Source organism: Mytilus trossulus, chromosome 3, assembly GCF_036588685.1.
Source record: "Mytilus trossulus isolate FHL-02 chromosome 3, PNRI_Mtr1.1.1.hap1, whole genome shotgun sequence".
NCBI lineage: Eukaryota > Metazoa > Mollusca > Bivalvia > Mytilida > Mytilidae > Mytilus > Mytilus trossulus.
This window is the reverse complement of record NC_086375.1, coordinates 79288626-79307204: the sequence shown is the minus strand read 5'-3', so window position 1 is coordinate 79307204 and position 18579 is coordinate 79288626. Positions and strand designations below refer to the sequence as shown.

The 18579-nt window shown below is 30.3% G+C and overlaps 1 protein-coding gene across 18 annotated transcripts in view; it reads right to left on the bottom strand.

The window, feature by feature from the left end:
* Positions 1-1064: 1064 nt before the first annotated feature.
* Positions 1065-18579, bottom strand: part of LOC134712546 (centrosomal protein of 63 kDa-like) — a 30914-nt gene continuing 13399 nt past the window's right edge. For 8 of the 18 annotated variants that reach the window (XM_063574213.1, XM_063574208.1, XM_063574202.1 and 5 more), the window contains 14 exons: positions 17792-17818; positions 16194-16328; positions 15276-15395; positions 14628-14773; positions 14327-14413; positions 13907-14018; positions 11042-11302; positions 8839-8994; positions 7223-7365; positions 6800-6823; positions 6378-6404; positions 3552-3715; positions 3026-3360; positions 1065-2596 (listed from right to left, as the gene is read on the bottom strand). In XM_063574213.1, the coding sequence (XP_063430283.1) occupies positions 2453-2596; positions 3026-3360; positions 3552-3715; positions 6378-6404; positions 6800-6823; positions 7223-7365; positions 8839-8994; positions 11042-11302; positions 13907-14018; positions 14327-14413; positions 14628-14773; positions 15276-15395; positions 16194-16328; positions 17792-17818 (1881 nt within the window). In that variant the 3' untranslated portion in view covers positions 1065-2452. The remainder of the gene's footprint in view (positions 2597-3025; positions 3361-3551; positions 3716-6377; positions 6405-6799; positions 6824-7222; positions 7366-8838; positions 8995-11041; positions 11303-13906; positions 14019-14326; positions 14414-14627; positions 14774-15275; positions 15396-16193; positions 16329-17791; positions 17819-18579) is intronic. The other 10 variants (XM_063574204.1, XM_063574211.1, XM_063574205.1 and 7 more) reach the window with 9 other exon arrangements.

The window sequence follows — 18579 nt, the reverse complement described above, 5'->3', positions numbered from 1 at the left end:
TGGTAACCCTTCAGTCCAGTTAGGGGAGGCTTGAAGGCTCTGGGCATATAAATGTTGAAAATATGCTGTATAGCCCTATATTTTGGCCTTTGAAAAAAATAGAAGTGCATACGAACTTTCCATTCTAGGATATGATTTTTCAAAACTTCATAGTAAAAGATGTACAGTTTTAGTAGTAAAGGGAGTTCCTATGGGAAAATGCAGTCAATATTTACAGAAATGCAATCGTTAACTACTGCTATTCTTGTTTAAAACCTTAATAGGAACATTCTTTCTGCCAACTTTGAATTTTAACTATTAATAAAGGTTTGTCACTAAATACATTGGATGTTGAAATTTTATTCTTAGATACAAGATTCTTTTACTACTCGCTTTTGGTTTTGAACTAGCGTTGGTAATTGTGAGTTCTCTCAGATTTGTACTATGTTTCTTTTTTTTTTTTTTTTAAGTTTTTTTTGTGCTATATATAGATATGATTTAGCTCTTTTCGAACGATTTTCAAGTTTGTTCTAAGGTAGTTGTTACACTGCTGTCCTAGGTTAGGACTAGGGTCTAGTGCCAGCAAACAGGAACCTGTAAGTAAGTGGTTTTCATTTGTTGATGTATGTTATATTTGTTTTTCAGAAGCCTGACAATATGTCCTATAGTAAATTCTGTTAATTAAGTTGAATTTTTGTCAAGCTGTTATTAAGGAGTTGCATATACACAAACAAATAAACAGAAATGACAGTCCAAGCTTTGATATTGGAAATAACAAACAAATATGCAGAACAAAATTACATAGTAGGTGATATGGAGTTTCAATTTAGTGGAGTGTGACAAGAAGGCAGCAGACCAGAACATCAATGCAATATGAATGATTGGAACTCAATTACAACTGTGCATGTTTGTTATTTAATAGTATTTCCTATTTTTATCTTCCTCATATCTTTTTTTTTTTCATGATAGCTTTACTGCCTTAGTTTGTAATTGTGTTAGGAGAAATAAGACATCATCAAACCTGACAATACTGAGGGGGAAAACCAGGCTCACAATGGCTCATGAAGTAATAATAACAAACACAATTTTCTTTCAGAGTATTTACTCAAAATATATTAAATTTGTCAGTATATGCATATTTCTAATAAATTAATGTGACTTTGTACAGAAAATAATGTATAATTTATAGCTGCACTGACAACACTTTTTGAATACAAATAAAAAAATATTAAGATGGTTTGTATTATCCAGAGATTTACGATATCTTTCTGACACTGAGTATATAGTATCAGTTGGGTATTATAAACTTTTGTTTTTCTGTAATTTATGTTACTATTAGTTTAGTTTTATTTTGTTAGTGCAACTATCACTTTAAGTCAAACTTCTACTACTATAAATCAGCATCTCATCAAATCATCTACCACCATTAATTAATGCTAGAACATCATACTTCTACTGAGAACTACCCTTACACAGACAACACAGACACACACACTCACAACACACACTAACACACAATCTACTAGAGACGATAAAGTCCTCCTTATCACAGGTTTCTTTGATGACTTTTGATTCTATTCTACCACAAACAATTGCACAAAACACATTTTAACCAGCAAACAAAAAATATTGGAATTTTTCATTCAGAAAAAGAAGAAATCGTTTTTATAAAAAGATGCTATACAATTCTAACTTATTATTCCAAAGGGTCATTTATTTCTTGGATCACTGCAAAATTCAAAAGCAGGTGGACGGTTTCCACAATTAACGAAAATATTTCTTTAAGAGTTGGCTTTTTTACTTGCAAGATGGATTTTCCCCCATTTTCTTTAAAAGTATTCAAGCATAACTCAATAAAAGGTTCTGAAAAATGCATACAAAACAAAATAAATATTTCAAGAATGATGCAAATTCTCTCTTACTCTCCACAATCAAAATACATTTCAACAAAAAAAACTCTAATCATTCATATCTTTCATTTTAAGTACAATAATATAATATTGGACGGAATAGACAATTGCACATAAATAAAAAAACATTAGATTTGAATACCCTTCATGTATACAAAATATTCAACATTTAAACACAAAAACAACGCTGTTTAGGTCTTTTTCCTGGTGCATTGTTAAAAAGTAACAATATCATACAATCAGCAGTCGACACATGAACAAGACATAAGCACACTCAAAATTCAGCACCTGAGAAACAAAAATATCATAATATTCTGCTACAACTGTGGAATGCTATTCATATTAACTGTACAACATTCTTACTTTACATCGTTAACCACATTTAAACATAAACCAGTTATACAATATACTTTTCATAACATTCACAATCACGCAATCCAGTTTTCTCATGATTTACATTGTTTTAGTACTAGTTAAACTATGGTAGCACATTTAATGCATTACAACTCAAGAATATTATCCCCTGAGGAATGAACTACAATAAATCGTGGAACATTTCAGTACTATCTTTTAGAATGCCTTTTGATGGTAGCATCTGTTCCTTTCTTTAATGTTTCTATGTGTGAGTCTATGAGTAGTTCGAGTTCTCTGGCCCTTTGGTTTTCTGCTGCTAAAAATTTCTGTGCTACTGCATCTCTAGGACTTAACTGAAATGAAATGAAAAAATCATTTATGAATTACAGGGAATGAATATGTAAAATGTTTCTTATGAATTCTAGGCCTTTGCATTTTTAAATTAAAAATTATGAAATTATTCTTTATATATATAGTTAGAAGAAGACATGGTATTCGACAACTCTCCATCCAAGTCACAATTTGTAAAAGAAAAGCCAAAGTACAGTCTTCAACACAGAGCCTTGGCTCACATCAAACAGCAAGCTATAAAGGGCCCCAAAATGACTAGTATCTTAATTTTTATGTTTTAGTTCAAACAAATATTACTAAATTATAACCAAATGTTTCAAAACATGAAATCAAGTTATGTACATTTTCAAAAACCTTTCACAGTCTAAAAATAAGGAAATATACCAGTGCAGTGCACGGTATAATCAAATTGTGACTCATGCAATTTTTACCTCTTCATGATCCAAAGGTTCCTGTACACTTTCAGATATTGACATAGCACGGCTACTTAATATTGTAGAATAACTATTGTCATGGTGATCATCACCATTTTGATTGTCGCCATTCATTAAATGGAGTGGTTCATGTTCATTCTGATGGATATAATCCTCATGTTCCCTGATGTAAGGCTCATTTTCACTGGTGAAATGTCCACTGTCACTTGTATATAGTCTATTTTCTCTTGTGAAATGTCCATTTTCATTTGCATAGTGTCCATTAGGTCTCAAATCATGATAGTCTTCTTCCGAAACTAGTGAATGTAGATCTATTTCATGATCGTCCTGTCCTGTAAAATTTGATATAACTTAGCAATGCAATTTTAAGATATAATGTTGGCTCCATTTATTTTGCTTCTCTAGAAATGTTTGGTTAAATCCTTAATTTCCTTTTATTTTCTTTCTTTTTAAAAAAAAATTCTGATTCCTTTTTTTGTTGTTGTTGTCTGCATTGATAACGATTTCAAAAGTTTGTACTTACTAAAATTACTTTCATTTCTGTCCATGTCTAACTGATCTTCAAGCCGAGATTTCTGCATGCGTAGAAGTTTGGTTTCTTGTTCATATCGCTGAACAGTAGAATTCATTTGAAGTTCCATAGCTTTAATTCTCCTTTGAGCTGAATCCTCTATACTTAACATACGCCTACAAAAATCATTGCAGAAATCTTCAATTGTGAGACAGTCTTTCATGATGTAAAATAATTTGTGGCAATATATGAATAACAGAACTATATATATATAATATGGAGTAATGATGACAAAAAAATAAAACTGTGAAATATTAATCAACAGGTAATACAGATTGTGTTATTTGTAGTAGATTGATTTTAAATAATAAATAGAAAACAAAATGTAATTAATTAATTACATTATTTTACATTATACATAAATCTGTGACATATGTCATACTAGAATGAGCTGTAATTTTAGCTGACACATTTTCAAATATCATGTACAATTTTCAAAGATTAACATTTCACAAATTTCATCTAAAAAAAAATGCTGTTTTGAAAATAAAACTTGTTTGTTTGTTTTTTTGCTGTTGGTTTGTAATTATTGCAACAAAGTGTAAAGAATAATCAATGCTTTTCTTATCATTTCAGAATGATTATGTTGAAATAGTTTAATATTTATTTGGCAATTTTTAAACAATGTTTATGTATTCATGAAAAATAAATACATTTGTTTACAACATGTTATTTTCCACATACACCACTATGCTACATATTATTTGTACAGGCCAACAACATATTTATTTTTTGTTATTTTGAAGGCACTGCAAAGGGTATATATAAAATGTGTTTTCTTTAACTTTATTTTCCTTTCTAGACTGTTAAGTGACCTTATCTTCAAGGCAGGTGATTGCTGAATGAAAAATCTTAAATAACATAAATAAACAGCTGCGCCATGAGCTCATGATACGCCCGACGTCTTGTCTGGAAGTTTTATGTAATAATCATAAATAGTTTCTGATAAAGTTTTAAGCAATAACCATTTATTGTTTTTGAGACATGGCGGGACATGTAAAAAAAAACTACCCCTTTTTTTTACAAAATACTCAATAACTTAAAAATGAAATTTTGAATCATCACCAAAAAGTATACAGATATTAAGATTAATATAACTAAGAAGTGTGTAAAGTTTTAAACAATAATCAAGAATCGTTTTTGAGATATGGTGCGACATGTGAAAAAAAACACCCCCCTGTTTTAGTTACAAAGTGCCGTAACTCAAAAAGTTTAAATCTTATTTTCACCAAAAAGTATACAGATCATTTATTTTTTGTTATTTTGAAGGCACTGCAAAGGGTATATATTAAATGTGTTTTCTTTAACTTTATTTCCTTTCTAGACTGTTAAGTGACCTTATCTTCAAGGCAGGTGATTGCTGAATGAAAATCTTAAATAACATAAATAAACAGCTGCGCCATGAGCGCATGATAGGCCCGACGTCTTGTCTGGAAGTTTTATGTAATAATCATAAATAGTTTCTGATAAAGTTTTAAGCAATAACCATTTATTGTTTTTGAGACATGGCGGGACATGTAAAAAAAAACTACCCCTTTTTTTTACAAAATTCTCAATAACTTAAAAATGAAATTTTGAATCATCACCAAAAAGTATACAGATATTAAGATTAATATAACTAAGAAGTGTGTAAAGTTTTAAGCAATAATCAAGAATCGTTTTTGAGATATGGTGCGACATGTGAAAAAAAAAACACATCCCTGTTTTAGTTACAAAGTGCCGTAACTCAAAAAGTTTAAATCTTATTTTCACCAAAAAGTATACAGATCATTTGACCATCATAAAAAAAAAAACTATATTAAGTTTCATGAAATTTAGATGAGTCGTTCTCAAGTTACAGTGCGACATGTTTACGTCGAACAGACGGACACCGGACATTTGTATACCATAATACGTCCCGTCAAAATTTTGACGGGTGTATAAAAACCATAAAAACCAACCCCAACTATTCAGGTGGATTTGTAGCTAACCTGTAATAGACAGTAATATAAATTCTGATCCCACCAAAAATACCCATGTTTTCCATTATTGTCAGACACTCTTGAACTCTTCATTGTTCAGCCTCATTCCAAATCATATGAACTTATTTGATTTGTTCTCATACAGTATAAACAGGACAAATTTTCTGTTGGTAATTAGCAACCATCAATCAATCATATCACATTCTACTCTAAATAAACTTTGATTTGCCTATAAAATATATAACTAAGGAGATGTTGTAGAAATGCCAGACAAATATCCACAATTGACTGAAAGACATGGATGTTAACAACTATAGGTCAACATGTGGCCATAAAATCATATTCATATTAGAAAAATATTAAATCTGCTCCATCAGATATGAATTAAATTACATGTTACTGTTATATTTGTGGGAAGTGGTAGATAAATGGTGAACAGAATGATATAAATTGAAGCAGTCCTGAGTATTAAGCAAACGGCAAAATATTTTAAAACTTGATATTTTTATATGCTCGGAGAATTTCTAGGAATTTGATGTTTATCAACATGTATGGTACATAAAATATGAAAGCCTAACATGTTGTTTGAAAGAAGAGAAACAAAAATCATATAAATTTGAACTATTTCTGAAGGATTTGTCACAATTATACTTATGTTACTATTAGATAGGAGAAAGGGTTTGGCATGCTGCATGCATTTAGCTATTTGCTTTGGTCTATTTGTTTGAAGAAGAGTTGTTGTATAGTTTGAGAAAGTCACACAGTTCATAGTTAAATTCACACAGAACATGGAAACACACATGTGTCATGGTATCACCTTTTTATTTTCGAGATAGAATCCAAGCTATAAAATATACATACAATTTCAATAGCAACTTATATCACTCACTGTAATACTGTTAAATTCACAAAATGTTTAGGATGCCTTTATCATTGCTATTGTTGAAAAATTGAAACTAATGCCATATTAATTATCAGATTTGGAAATATTGCAAACATTTATGTTATCAAAATTTGAAATGCAAGATTTTAATTTTGCAAAACCCACAGCAATTTATCATAATAAAAACATCACAAATATTTCTGAATTTACAGTAATTGTCTAATAAAAAATATAATATTGGTCATTCTTACAGACACTTGTATTAGATTAAGAACTAAAGAAGACAGCTTATTGTGCTGGAAATGAAGAAGTGGGTCATTGTGATGTTATTATTAACTAATAATAAAACACCTTACCCATCATAATCACTATGAATGGCACTGAATGATCATAGATTTAATGGCATAATTAATCAATTATAGATTAGAATTTTGCTTTAAAAATAATAGCATAACTTTCAAAATATTGGCCACAAAAGGTTTTATCATGGTAAAACAACAATAAAGCACTTAAATGTTGACAGTCACAGGCTACTGCAGAACTATCTACCATGTCATTGTTTTCCTGATATTTTATTAACTTAAAATTTAACAAATTGGTTTGAAAAATATTATGAGACTGAAATATTGAAGTTATAACAAACATAAATAGCAAGAAAAAGCAACAGTACCTTTTGCATCGCTTTCTATAAACTATGTAATCAAACTTCTGAAAACAAAATACCTACAAAAAACAAATCCTAATAATGATACTAAGAATTGTACAGAATGAACACGTACCTATCTTCAATATCTCTCATTTCTTGTGCTGAAGCCTCAGACTCTTTTAAAGCTTGTCTCAACTGTTCCTCAAACTTATCCTCCATTTCAGTCATTTCCTCTCTCATAGAAGTTACATCATCTTTCAACTGACGGTTCTCTTGCTAAAATTAGCCAATTATCTCAAATCAACAAATTAATTCATAATTCTTTATTGCTATTAAAAAAGAGAAGATCTAACTTTGTTTACAGAGCACAAATATAACAAAATCTGACAAGTAACTTGAACTGAAATAACAAACATTAATTGTACAGTGATATTGTCTGAACCATATTAAAAATTGAATTAAAGAAGCGACATTTTCGTTATTGTTTTCATGACAAAACTTGACCTGAAAATATTGTCACATTATTACCAGTTTTATTATTGAATGACATCAGAATATTCATACAAAGCCATGGAGACTGCAAAAACCCTCAACAAAGAGCAAATCATTACATATAAAATTCTCAGTGTGACCAACCAACCATTAGTGATAGCTTTGTAATGTGTACATAAACCAATCATCTACAAAAACCTTTGTTTCCAGCCCTGCACAGTCCCTCAAATATGCCAGACTTCTTATCAGTAGCTCAATCAAGCTTGATATCTTAACTTTTAACAAGAATGTGTCCATAGTACAAAGATGCCCCGCTTGCACATCATTTTATATGTTCACATAGACCAGGATATAGGGGTGAAAACTCTAATTTGGCATTAAAATTAGTAAGATCATATATATCATGTGTACTAAATTTCAAGTTGATTGTAATTAAAATTTATCAAAACCTTGACCAAAAACTTAAACCAAAAGAGGGACAGATGGACAAATGAACAGATGGACGGATGAAAGGATGGATGCAGACCGATTAAAATAATGCCCTTGCTTTTGTAGGTGGGGGATAAAAAGTCACAGTAAATTAATTTTTCTTCATTGTATCAACAAGTACTTTCATTCTTCTTTGTTTTGACAAATTTTATTGAAAAGCTGACAACTTGAAGGAAACCAAAACATATAAAGAGAAACAAGGAACAACATTGTAACGTACTTATTTTTAGCTTTTCAGTAAGTTTCCCAACACAGATCTCAAAGGAAAAAAAAATAATTTGTTGGAGACTTTTAAAGACTAAAATACATCATACAATAACGTAGCTGCACATTTAGGAACAAGGGATAACAAAACATGGACATGACACTATAAATATTTTTTCACTTCAAATCAAGCTAAATATATGTATATAAACTGCAATGCTTATAAAAGGAGTAAGTCAGCCTATAAAACTGCAACATTGCAAATGAACAAACATGAATAGTATAACCTGATTATTATATATGGCTTCTCCTATAGTTCGATAAAAACATGAAGATTTTTAAAAGAAAATGTCACATGGATATCTCTACTTAATTATGAATTTTAAATAAGTCCCTTTTAACAAAAAAGTTCATTAACCTATCAAAAGTCTGATGTCAGATATTAAATAAACTCGTTTATATATATTCTCATGGAACTTTTACTTGTGTCAGCATTGAGCAATGCTACATTCTTCAACTTTTGACTGCTTCCTAAAATGAATAAATGTGATGATATATTTCTACCTCTAGTTTTTTAATCGTTGTTTCATAGGAGCTTTTCAGTACCCGTAGATGTTCCTGAGTATGACCCTTGTCTGCATTTGAATGAGCCTGCTGTAGAATGGTCTGTCGTAAGTGCCTGTTTTCTAGCCTAAGTGCTTCAATCTGTGCATTTGCAACCTAACAACAGGGAGGTATTACAAAACAAAGGTTAGCTACTGTTACCATAACAACAGGATGAGTGCTACTGTCAATTTGGTTATTTTTCTAAGGTAGATTTTTTTATCAACCAATTCTAAAAAGATTGTTTTGTCTTATCGTTCTAATTGTCTTAAATCCTGACCAAAAAATTAACAACAAATTAACAGTAGCTGAACAAATGCATGAAATGAAAATGAAATGTTGATATATGCATGAAACTTTAAAGATGGCTGATTTATGATGATGAGAGTTTTTAGAAATGATTTTTGAAAATTTAATGAAAATGAAAAAGCAGATACATTTATAAGTATTTAAAGATTGTAGAATAATGAACATAAATGTATCCACTGTGTAAATTTTTTATTTTATTTCTGAATCAAATAATTAATTATGAGACTGATATACCAACAGGAGTTTCATTGATTCCAAAGTCCATGCTTTTTGCTAAGTTTTTATATCACATTTTACAACTTTATGTTGATTCACAAATAATGAGTCTGTTACTATCATTAGATTTTTTTTTTGTTCACTCAAAGTAAAAACAAAAGATTATTTTGAGCACAAAATTAAAATTTCTATATTATTTTTTTTATAATGAACCTATTTCTAATATAGTGACATATGACATCTAAAATTAACTTAAAAGTAAAATGTGATATAAAACTGAGCAATTGTTGCCTTCCAAACTGTGATGTGAATTGTAGGGCCTAGATCCCCCCCAGGTTACCAAACAGGGCAATTATTTTAGCTTAAATGGCAGAGATAAGTATACAGGTCAAACACTATTGTTAAATAAAATATAAGTAATCTACAATTGCAACGTTTAACTCATCCCAAAATTGACTTAATGAATAATAAAAAAAGAAAATTTCAATTCAGTAAGAATGGATCAAAGTGTAATCTTTAAGTACATGAAGTGTATGAAAACTGATTATGAATCAATGAGGACTAAAATGTATGCCATAATGACTATTTTTGGCAGAATTTTATTGAATACATCCATACAAGTTATGTGACTAAAAAAGGAGCTCAGTTGGGAAGTAAGTTGCAAGTTTTAATAGACCCATGAGGACAATTCAGACTGTTTGAAACATTTGCTGATGGATGGACAGATGGACAGACAATGGATAAAAGGATAATAGAATGGATGTGATGACAAAAAACTTGTTTGGCTTTTAACCAGGTGAGCTGAATATGCAATGTGTAGAAATGATACAAATGTGTAATGAAACAACGTGATGAACAATGTGATGAACAATGCTTATATAGTGAGTCAAAGGTTAAACGTCTTCAGCAAATAATTTATCCTCATGACATTTGACCTTTGACTTGAAAATGAATTTGTTGTTAATATATTAATGAACAAATTAAACATGAGGTAATGTAATATAATATATACACATTAACATAAAACATTTCAAATTATAAATACATAAAAAGCATTGCCTTATTACAAAATAATTTCACGTTTTACTGGACAAGTCTTTCTTTTTCAATCTCTTAATGAACAAAAAAATAACACATGAAAAAGAAAAAATGTTCCAGTTAAGAACGTTAAAGGATAGAACTTCCAAATGATCAATGATATCGATAAGATCAATAAGAGATTCACAATAAGTGTCTATTGTTCAAGTAAGTTGATATGTTGTACTAAGTTAGGGACGACATCAAAAGATCGATGTAGGATAAAAAACTTAAATCAAATAGTTTGGGGGTGGGGGGGGGGGGGGGGGGGTCAAAATTCTGCAAGTTTTGTATATCTAAAATCAATTTTTACATATATCCCTATTGGTAAATCAATTTTTCCCTAATTAAGTTAAGAGAGGATGGGGGTCAGTGAAAAAACTATGTGAATTAAGTTTTTTATCCTACATTGAACTTTTGATGTCATCCCTTAGAGGCTTAAATAGTGATTCTACATCTATGTTTAAATTTCTATCTCTAGTAAGATCTAATCCAAAATATAATAAAACTTTATTGAATGTGATATTGAGTATCTATAATATTTCCTGACTAAAATTCTAACCTGTAGTTCTGCTGATTTTTTCTCTAATATTTCATTCTCATTTCTCAGCTGTCTCTCTACATTGGCTGACTTGTCTGACAGTGTTGAGAAAGTAACACTTCTCTCATGTAGTTCAGAGGTTAGTTTGCTGACCTCTGTTCTCATGCCCTCAAGTTCAGCTTCATGTGACTGTTGCTTTGTAGAAATACTTTCTTTTAAACGATTCGCCTCTTGTTTTAATCTCTTCACTTCTCCAGATTCAATTCTCTGCAGTTCTGTTTTCTGTAAATTAGACAACATTGTCCACTTTGCATTGACATTTTTAACATAAAGCAGTATCTATACACTAACAAAATTATTCTTTAAAGGTTTTTTTTTTAAAAAGCAAAACTAGGGCACTTTCAGAGTAAAAATTCTTGTTGTGCCAATCCTAATGCAAATTAAAGATTTTGTTGTGCCAATCCTTCTGCAAATTTAAGATTTATTTTAGGATATTTCTAAAATGCTTATTTTCTCAATTATTCCTTGTGAATCATAAATTACTGACTTCTGAATAGAAATGTCATGCTTCCATATAACAAAGTCTATAAGATTAAAAACAAGAGTGCACACGTTGAAATGTCTCGCCTTCTTTACTAATCATTGATATTATGTTGATAGACCTAAATATAAAGCTTTAATACAACTGTCAAATAAACTCAACATTAACCAAGAAAACAAAACATTGATCAATGAACCATGAAAATGAGGTCAAGGTCAGATGAACCATGCCAGGCAGACATGTACAGCTAACAATTCTTCAATACAACAAATATAGTATTTATATTGCTTGCTTATAATTTAAGAAAAACAGACAAAAGACAAACACAAACACTTAACACTTAGCAATGGACTGTGAAGATATCAAGGTCAAGGTCAAATAAAACCTGCGTAATAGACATATTGATCATAAGATATTTCCATACACCAAATATAGTTGACCTAATGCATAAAGTATTAGAAAAATAGACCAAAACTCAAAAACTTAACTTTGACCACTGAACCATGAAAATGAGGTCAAGGTCAGATGACACCTGTCAGCTAGACATGTACACCTTACAATCATTACATACACCAAATATAGTAGACCTATTGCATATAGTATAAGAAAAACAGACCAAAACATAAAAACTTAACTATAACCACTGAACCATGAAAATGAGGTCAAGGTCAGATGACACCTGTCAGTTGGAGATGTACACCTTACAGTCCTTCCATACACGGAATATACTAGACCTATTGCTTATAGTATCTGAGATATGGACTTGACCACCAAAACTTAACCTTGTTCATTGATCCATGAAATGAGGTCGAGGTCAAGTGAAAACTGTCTGACGGGCATGAGGACTTTGCAAGGTACGCACATACCAAATATAGTTATCCAACTACTTATTATAAGAGAAAATTTAACATTACAAAAAATCTGAACTTTTTTTCAAGTAGTCACTGAACCATGAAAATGAGGTCAAGGACATTGGACATGTGACTGACGGAAAGTTCGTAACATGAGGCATCTATATACAAAGTATGAAGCATCCAGGTCTTCTACCTTCTAAAATATAAAGCTTTTATGAAGTAAGCTAACGCCGCCGCCGCCGTAGCCGTAGCCGCTGGATCACTATCCCTATGTCGAGCTTTCTGCAACAAAAGTTGCAGGCTCGACAAAAATGAATTGCACAATGAACATAAATCAGGCTGTTACTTTTTATTGATTGAATTGTTTTACATTTGTTTTGACTTTGTGGTAAGGTAGTATAGTGGCCTGTAGTTGTTAATTTATGTGTCATATGGTCTCTTGTGGAGAGTTGTCTCATTAGCAATCACACCACATCTTCTTGCTTTTATCTAAAAACAAAACTTTTTAAAATTAAACACACTGAATATAGGTTGTCAAGTCACCTATAAAATAACAATCCCAAAACAACCACATGCCATACAATTAACTAACTAACAGTGTTTAAGGAACATCATTTGGCTAAACTTAAATAGCACTGATAATTTGAACACAATGTATTATTCTAGCTCCCACAAGGCTTTTATACTGTGGACGTATTCTTAATCCTGGAATAATTTTGAGAGATAGTTTAGGATTTTGAGTACAATAACAAACTACAAATAAAATTAAGGATTGGTTGGCCTAAGCAAATTTGCCACATAACATAATTGCATAATACATTTTCATTAACTCCTGGATAAAGGCTTTTAGAAAAAGTTCTAAATGGTGTTGATTTGATGACATAAGTTGACTAAGATTTACTATGGCAGATTTGTCAGATATTTTAAGCAACAAGAGATACTGCAAAGCTAAAAAAATTATACCTCCACATCATACACATGTGTACTGTTAGATGTAGAATAATTCAATTGAGAAGTGCACATTAAAGAAAATGATGCTCCAAAATTACATTAATTGGTAATAAATCCACAGTATAAACCAGAGTTTTAAAGAACAAAATGCTATAAGGTTAGCCAGATGATCATCAACCATTTTGTGATAACATTTTATATAAAGCCTAAATGTGTTATAACTGGGATACCATAAACAATTAAACTCTAGCCCTGTGAGATATAAACAACTAAAATACACATACCATCTCAATGTCCTGAAAATTTAAATTAGGTGTAAAAACAACTGTTGTTTTGTTCAATGAAATGTGAATATCTTAGTATGATAAATAAAGATTTGTAACATTTAAAGGCAAACAGACTTTTACAGAGCCATAGGAGATCACTCTATGGATATCATAATTTTTTTTAATGATAGTACATATATTAATTAAAACTTATTAAAATGTGAAAACTCTTATGTTACACTCCATCTCTAAAGGTCATTTCATGATTTTGTACCTTCTTTTCTAGCTGATCTGTAGTTCTTTCACAATCCTCCACTGCCTGTCTCAAATGATTCTGAAGTTTAGAGACCTCTTCCCTTAATTTCTTTTCATTCTTTTTGCAGTTCCTAAATAAAGAAAATATGAAAACACATACAGAATCAATAAGGTACACAGAATTTTCATTTGAAAATGCCAATCATTCTCATAAATTTATGTTTTACAAGATCATTCAGGGATTGGGCAAGTGTTGTTACAAAGAGTTTTAATGTTTTTGTAGGCAGTACGTCGGCTGAGCATGAGCAAAAATGTACAAGACATGGATTGATAACAGTTTCCGAAAATTTTGATGTTTTCTCAAAATATGGTGTTGTCTGTCAAAAAAACAATCGTTTTAAAGACAAATTTAGGAAGTACAAAACACTAATACATTTACCTTGTGTCTTCTCTGGCTTCCTGTAATGACTGTCTCAGAAGTTTGATCTGTTCACTCTCTTCCTTATTCTTTATATTTCCTAGTGAACTAAAATAAATTTACAAATTAAAAAATAATAAATTTGCTTGGATTAATTCTGATTTAATGATATAATAACAGTTTCTAACATGTTGAGTAAGCTATAATATCTCATGTTAAGAAATGAAACAAAAAAGTTGAACAATTATAAGTAAAACACAAAAAAAACCACTTTAAATATATTTGCTGAACACTATATCTACATTTATTTAAAAAAACATACTGAATAATTCTGTCTTTTTCTGAAAGGGCTTGTTCCATTCTTCCCATTTCCTCAGCCTGAGCTTCACCATCCTGCTCTATTGCTCTTAACAAATCTTCTTTGGTTTTCAGATCAGCCTCATACTGAAGTTTTTCTTCATCTATCTTCTGCAAAGGAAGGAATAGATATTCATATTCATGGGTTTTTTAAAACTTTTTTCTTATAAAATACCATGTCTTAAATGATACCAACATCTAGTTTGTGTAGGATATGTTTGAAAGTATTGGGTGCCAATTTTGAGGGTAAAACCCATAATCTAAATTATTATTTCTAATAAAATGTTCACACAACATATTCTAAAATATTCTTATTGATAAAAAGGTTGACACAGAGATATGTCTTGCCTGTCAACGTTAAATTCAGAAAAAGACACTCTGATGGACGACAGCACAGCTAATTAATTGAAAGTTGCTGGACCATCAACTAGTGTTCAGGGCCTCAAAATGGTCACCAAACTGAGATGTACTGATAATAAGGCAACTTTTTAGAAAATAATATTGATATATAACAAGTACTTTCTATCAAACTGACTAAACCAGAAAACTTTACATTGAAAATTGCTTATTAATCCAAAGTCACTGGAGCAAGAATATAACTATTTATACATACTCTTGAATGAATATTAGCTTTTCTCAGGTCTACTAACAATCTCTCGTTTTCATCCATAGCTTTTTTGTGATTATTGATTGCATCATCCAGAGATGATTTCAACTTTTCCACCTTTGTTTCCTATAAAAGAAATATGTGTGAAATGACAAAAAGTTCTTCATCAAAGATATAAAAGGATAATAAGTCTAATTTCCTATTTGATCTAACTAAAGAAATAATAATTTGAATAACTTCACAAACTGTGGAGATGTTGAAAACAGAACAGCATTTTTTCATAATAGTTAAGGAATTTAGGTCAATACAAGCACACAATACTTATGACAATCAAAAGTTTTAATTAATTGTAGTCACAATAAATAATGCTTTAATTGCTGAGGTGGTTTTGCATCTTACTCCATTTTTATTTTAAGGAACATGGAGTTGACATGGAAATTCTAATGAAACTGCATTTGAACTAACAGCAATATAAAGTATGACATATAAAATATGTATAATTTCAAGAAACTTTGTTCTGGAATTCAACATACAAGATAGAAATCTAACATATAAAATTATATTAAATTTTATGATTTTGAAGCAACTAGCAATTTTTTGTTAATTTAAATACAATGGAAATAGTTATGTAAAATATTTGTCAGCAAGGTCAATTATATTGCAGACAAATGCATATTAAAAAATCTGTGAATCTAAAGGCAAGAATTCAAAACACTGTCAACTTGTGAAGTCCCTGTCCAAATAAATAATTTCTATCTTTAAAATCTGAAACCTTTTTGTGGCTTTAAGTAATGAAGTTTTTTGTGCATTATTGTGGTAAATAAGTTGTGAATATCAAAATATTCATAAATGTAGTTTCTTTTCATGTAACTTTCCAACCTTTCCTCATTCCACATGGAATTCTTTATGTTGTGATCATGTTACCTGTGACAAATGTGATTCATTAGCTCTCTGTAGCTGTCCTTCTAGTTGAGCTATTTGTGACTTGAGACTAGATTCTGTGTTATCGAGTATTTGTTTACGTCTGTTCAGTTGTGACTGGTATGTTTGAGACTGACTCTGAAATGATGGGTTAGTTACAAACGTGAAAAATTTCATACAGTGTGATATTCACAGATTATTAGTAAACTAAATCAGCATGAAGTATGGTCAAGTATCATTTGCTCTTTCATTTAATGCAAATGATTTCTCTCTTACAAATTTATGTAAATAATGTGTTCCAGATATAAAAATTTTGTATAGAGAATTTTTATATCTTGAAACAATTTATCATGCTTCTTTCAGTCATGTAATACAAGAAGGCCTGGTGTATATATGAGGAGTTCAGCTAGTCCACCTCTAATAAGGCCCTCATATGATAGAAAACTGTTCTAATACATTCAGTATATATAACCATATAACAGTGGGGTTTTCCCAAGGTCTGGAGGGATTACCCTATGAGAGGGGACTTTCATATATAGGAAGTCAATACAAAGATAAATAAGGGCATTCTATTAGTAGGTGATAAAAGGCTAATATGTAATAACCAGTATCATTTGGAATATACATTTACATGCCTATCATATGGTTGATGGATGAGGATTATAAATCATGGTGCCTATTGCTTTTGAAAATTGATATAAAATTATAAAATGACTTTTTGTTTCATAAATTTATAAAAAGATAACTCAAGGCTTCTTACTAAACCTGAGTACCAGCTATGCACAACTATGTTCTCCAGTAGAATATACTATTTTTAATGTATATTCTGATTGAAAGACTTTGAACTACACAGACCAATTTAACAAACCATAAAACAACATACTGTGGATTCACTATAATTCGTTGGATACCAATTTTCGTGGATTTCGTGGGTAACGGTGAACCACGAATTTAAATGTTCAACGAATAACATATTTTCAATAGGCTTTGCATACTGAAATTGACAAAACCACGAAATCAAATGTCCATGAATATTCAAGTTTTCAGCAATCCACGAAAATTGATACCCACGAAAATAAATGAATCCACAGTAATTCTTTTCACACACCAATGAGACAATATCTAGCACTTTCTATTTCAGTTCCATGCAAAGAAATATGAAACCTTTAAAATGTGTAATCAGAATTTACATGTAGATAGTAAAATCACATTTTTTACATCTAAACTGAAAATTCATCTTTTATAATGAAATCTGACTCTTTTTTATACTTGTTTTCACGTAATGAAATATGCTTGCTATGATTGTTTATAATAGTTGTTTTCATTTCATTGTGTATTTATGACATACAAACATTAAAATTGTTCACCAGTAAGCTTTATTAATGATCTACAAGTGGAAAAGTATTATCATTTTACAGTATTAACAGAAAGTTTAATTCATTATTTCCACCTCTAAGAAAAAAATCCTATAAATAAAATAATTTGTGTAACTATGTAACTTTTACCCTATTTGTATATAATAGATTACATCATATTAAGAATAAGTAAAATGTACAGAATTTAGTTGTAGGTACAATATATATATACATGTACTATACTACCTTAGACATGAGACTCAAGTACATTTTCTGTAATACAGGAAATTATGTTCTTATATTCAGCAGCAACCAACTTATTCAATATCAATTTTCATTTACCGAACTCATTTTATAAACTAGACAACACATTAAAATTGTAAAAGAAGTAAAATTTAGCTCCAAGGTTGAGATGAAAATATATCAGGACACAAAAAAAACCATCAAGAAAGTAATTCTCATATTAGTTATGAATAAAATCCATAGGGAACTCGGCTTCCTGCCTCACCCCCAATGAATTTTACTAACCCTATATGGATCCTAAAGGGGGTCAGTAGCTAACCATATAACTTATAATATCGATGGTTAAAATCTTAAAAGGAATAATTACTGGTTGTTGCTGACTTTTAGCATGTTTAGTCTTATATCATGTGGAAGAAAAATTAAACAACTCTATATTCTCAAAAAAAGAGAACAGATATTTGTATTTTCCAACTTTTTTAATTTATTAGGAATTCTTTATTTATTGTCAGGTTAATGGCTTCATATGTCTGACTCTCTGACATTTTATAGAGATAAACATGATTATTTTATATGATAATTAAAATGGCCGACATGAAGTCTGCAGCATGCTAATGGAAGCCAGCCAGTCAGCTTTGCACCATATTATAGAACAACAGACACTCTTCTGATAATGATTTGTAGAAGGAATGTTTCAGGTCAATCATCAAGTAGTATGAAGCATAGTTTCATGAGGAAGAAGTTAAAATGTGATGCATGTGGTGTTTGTTACAAACCATTAAAACACAAGTGAC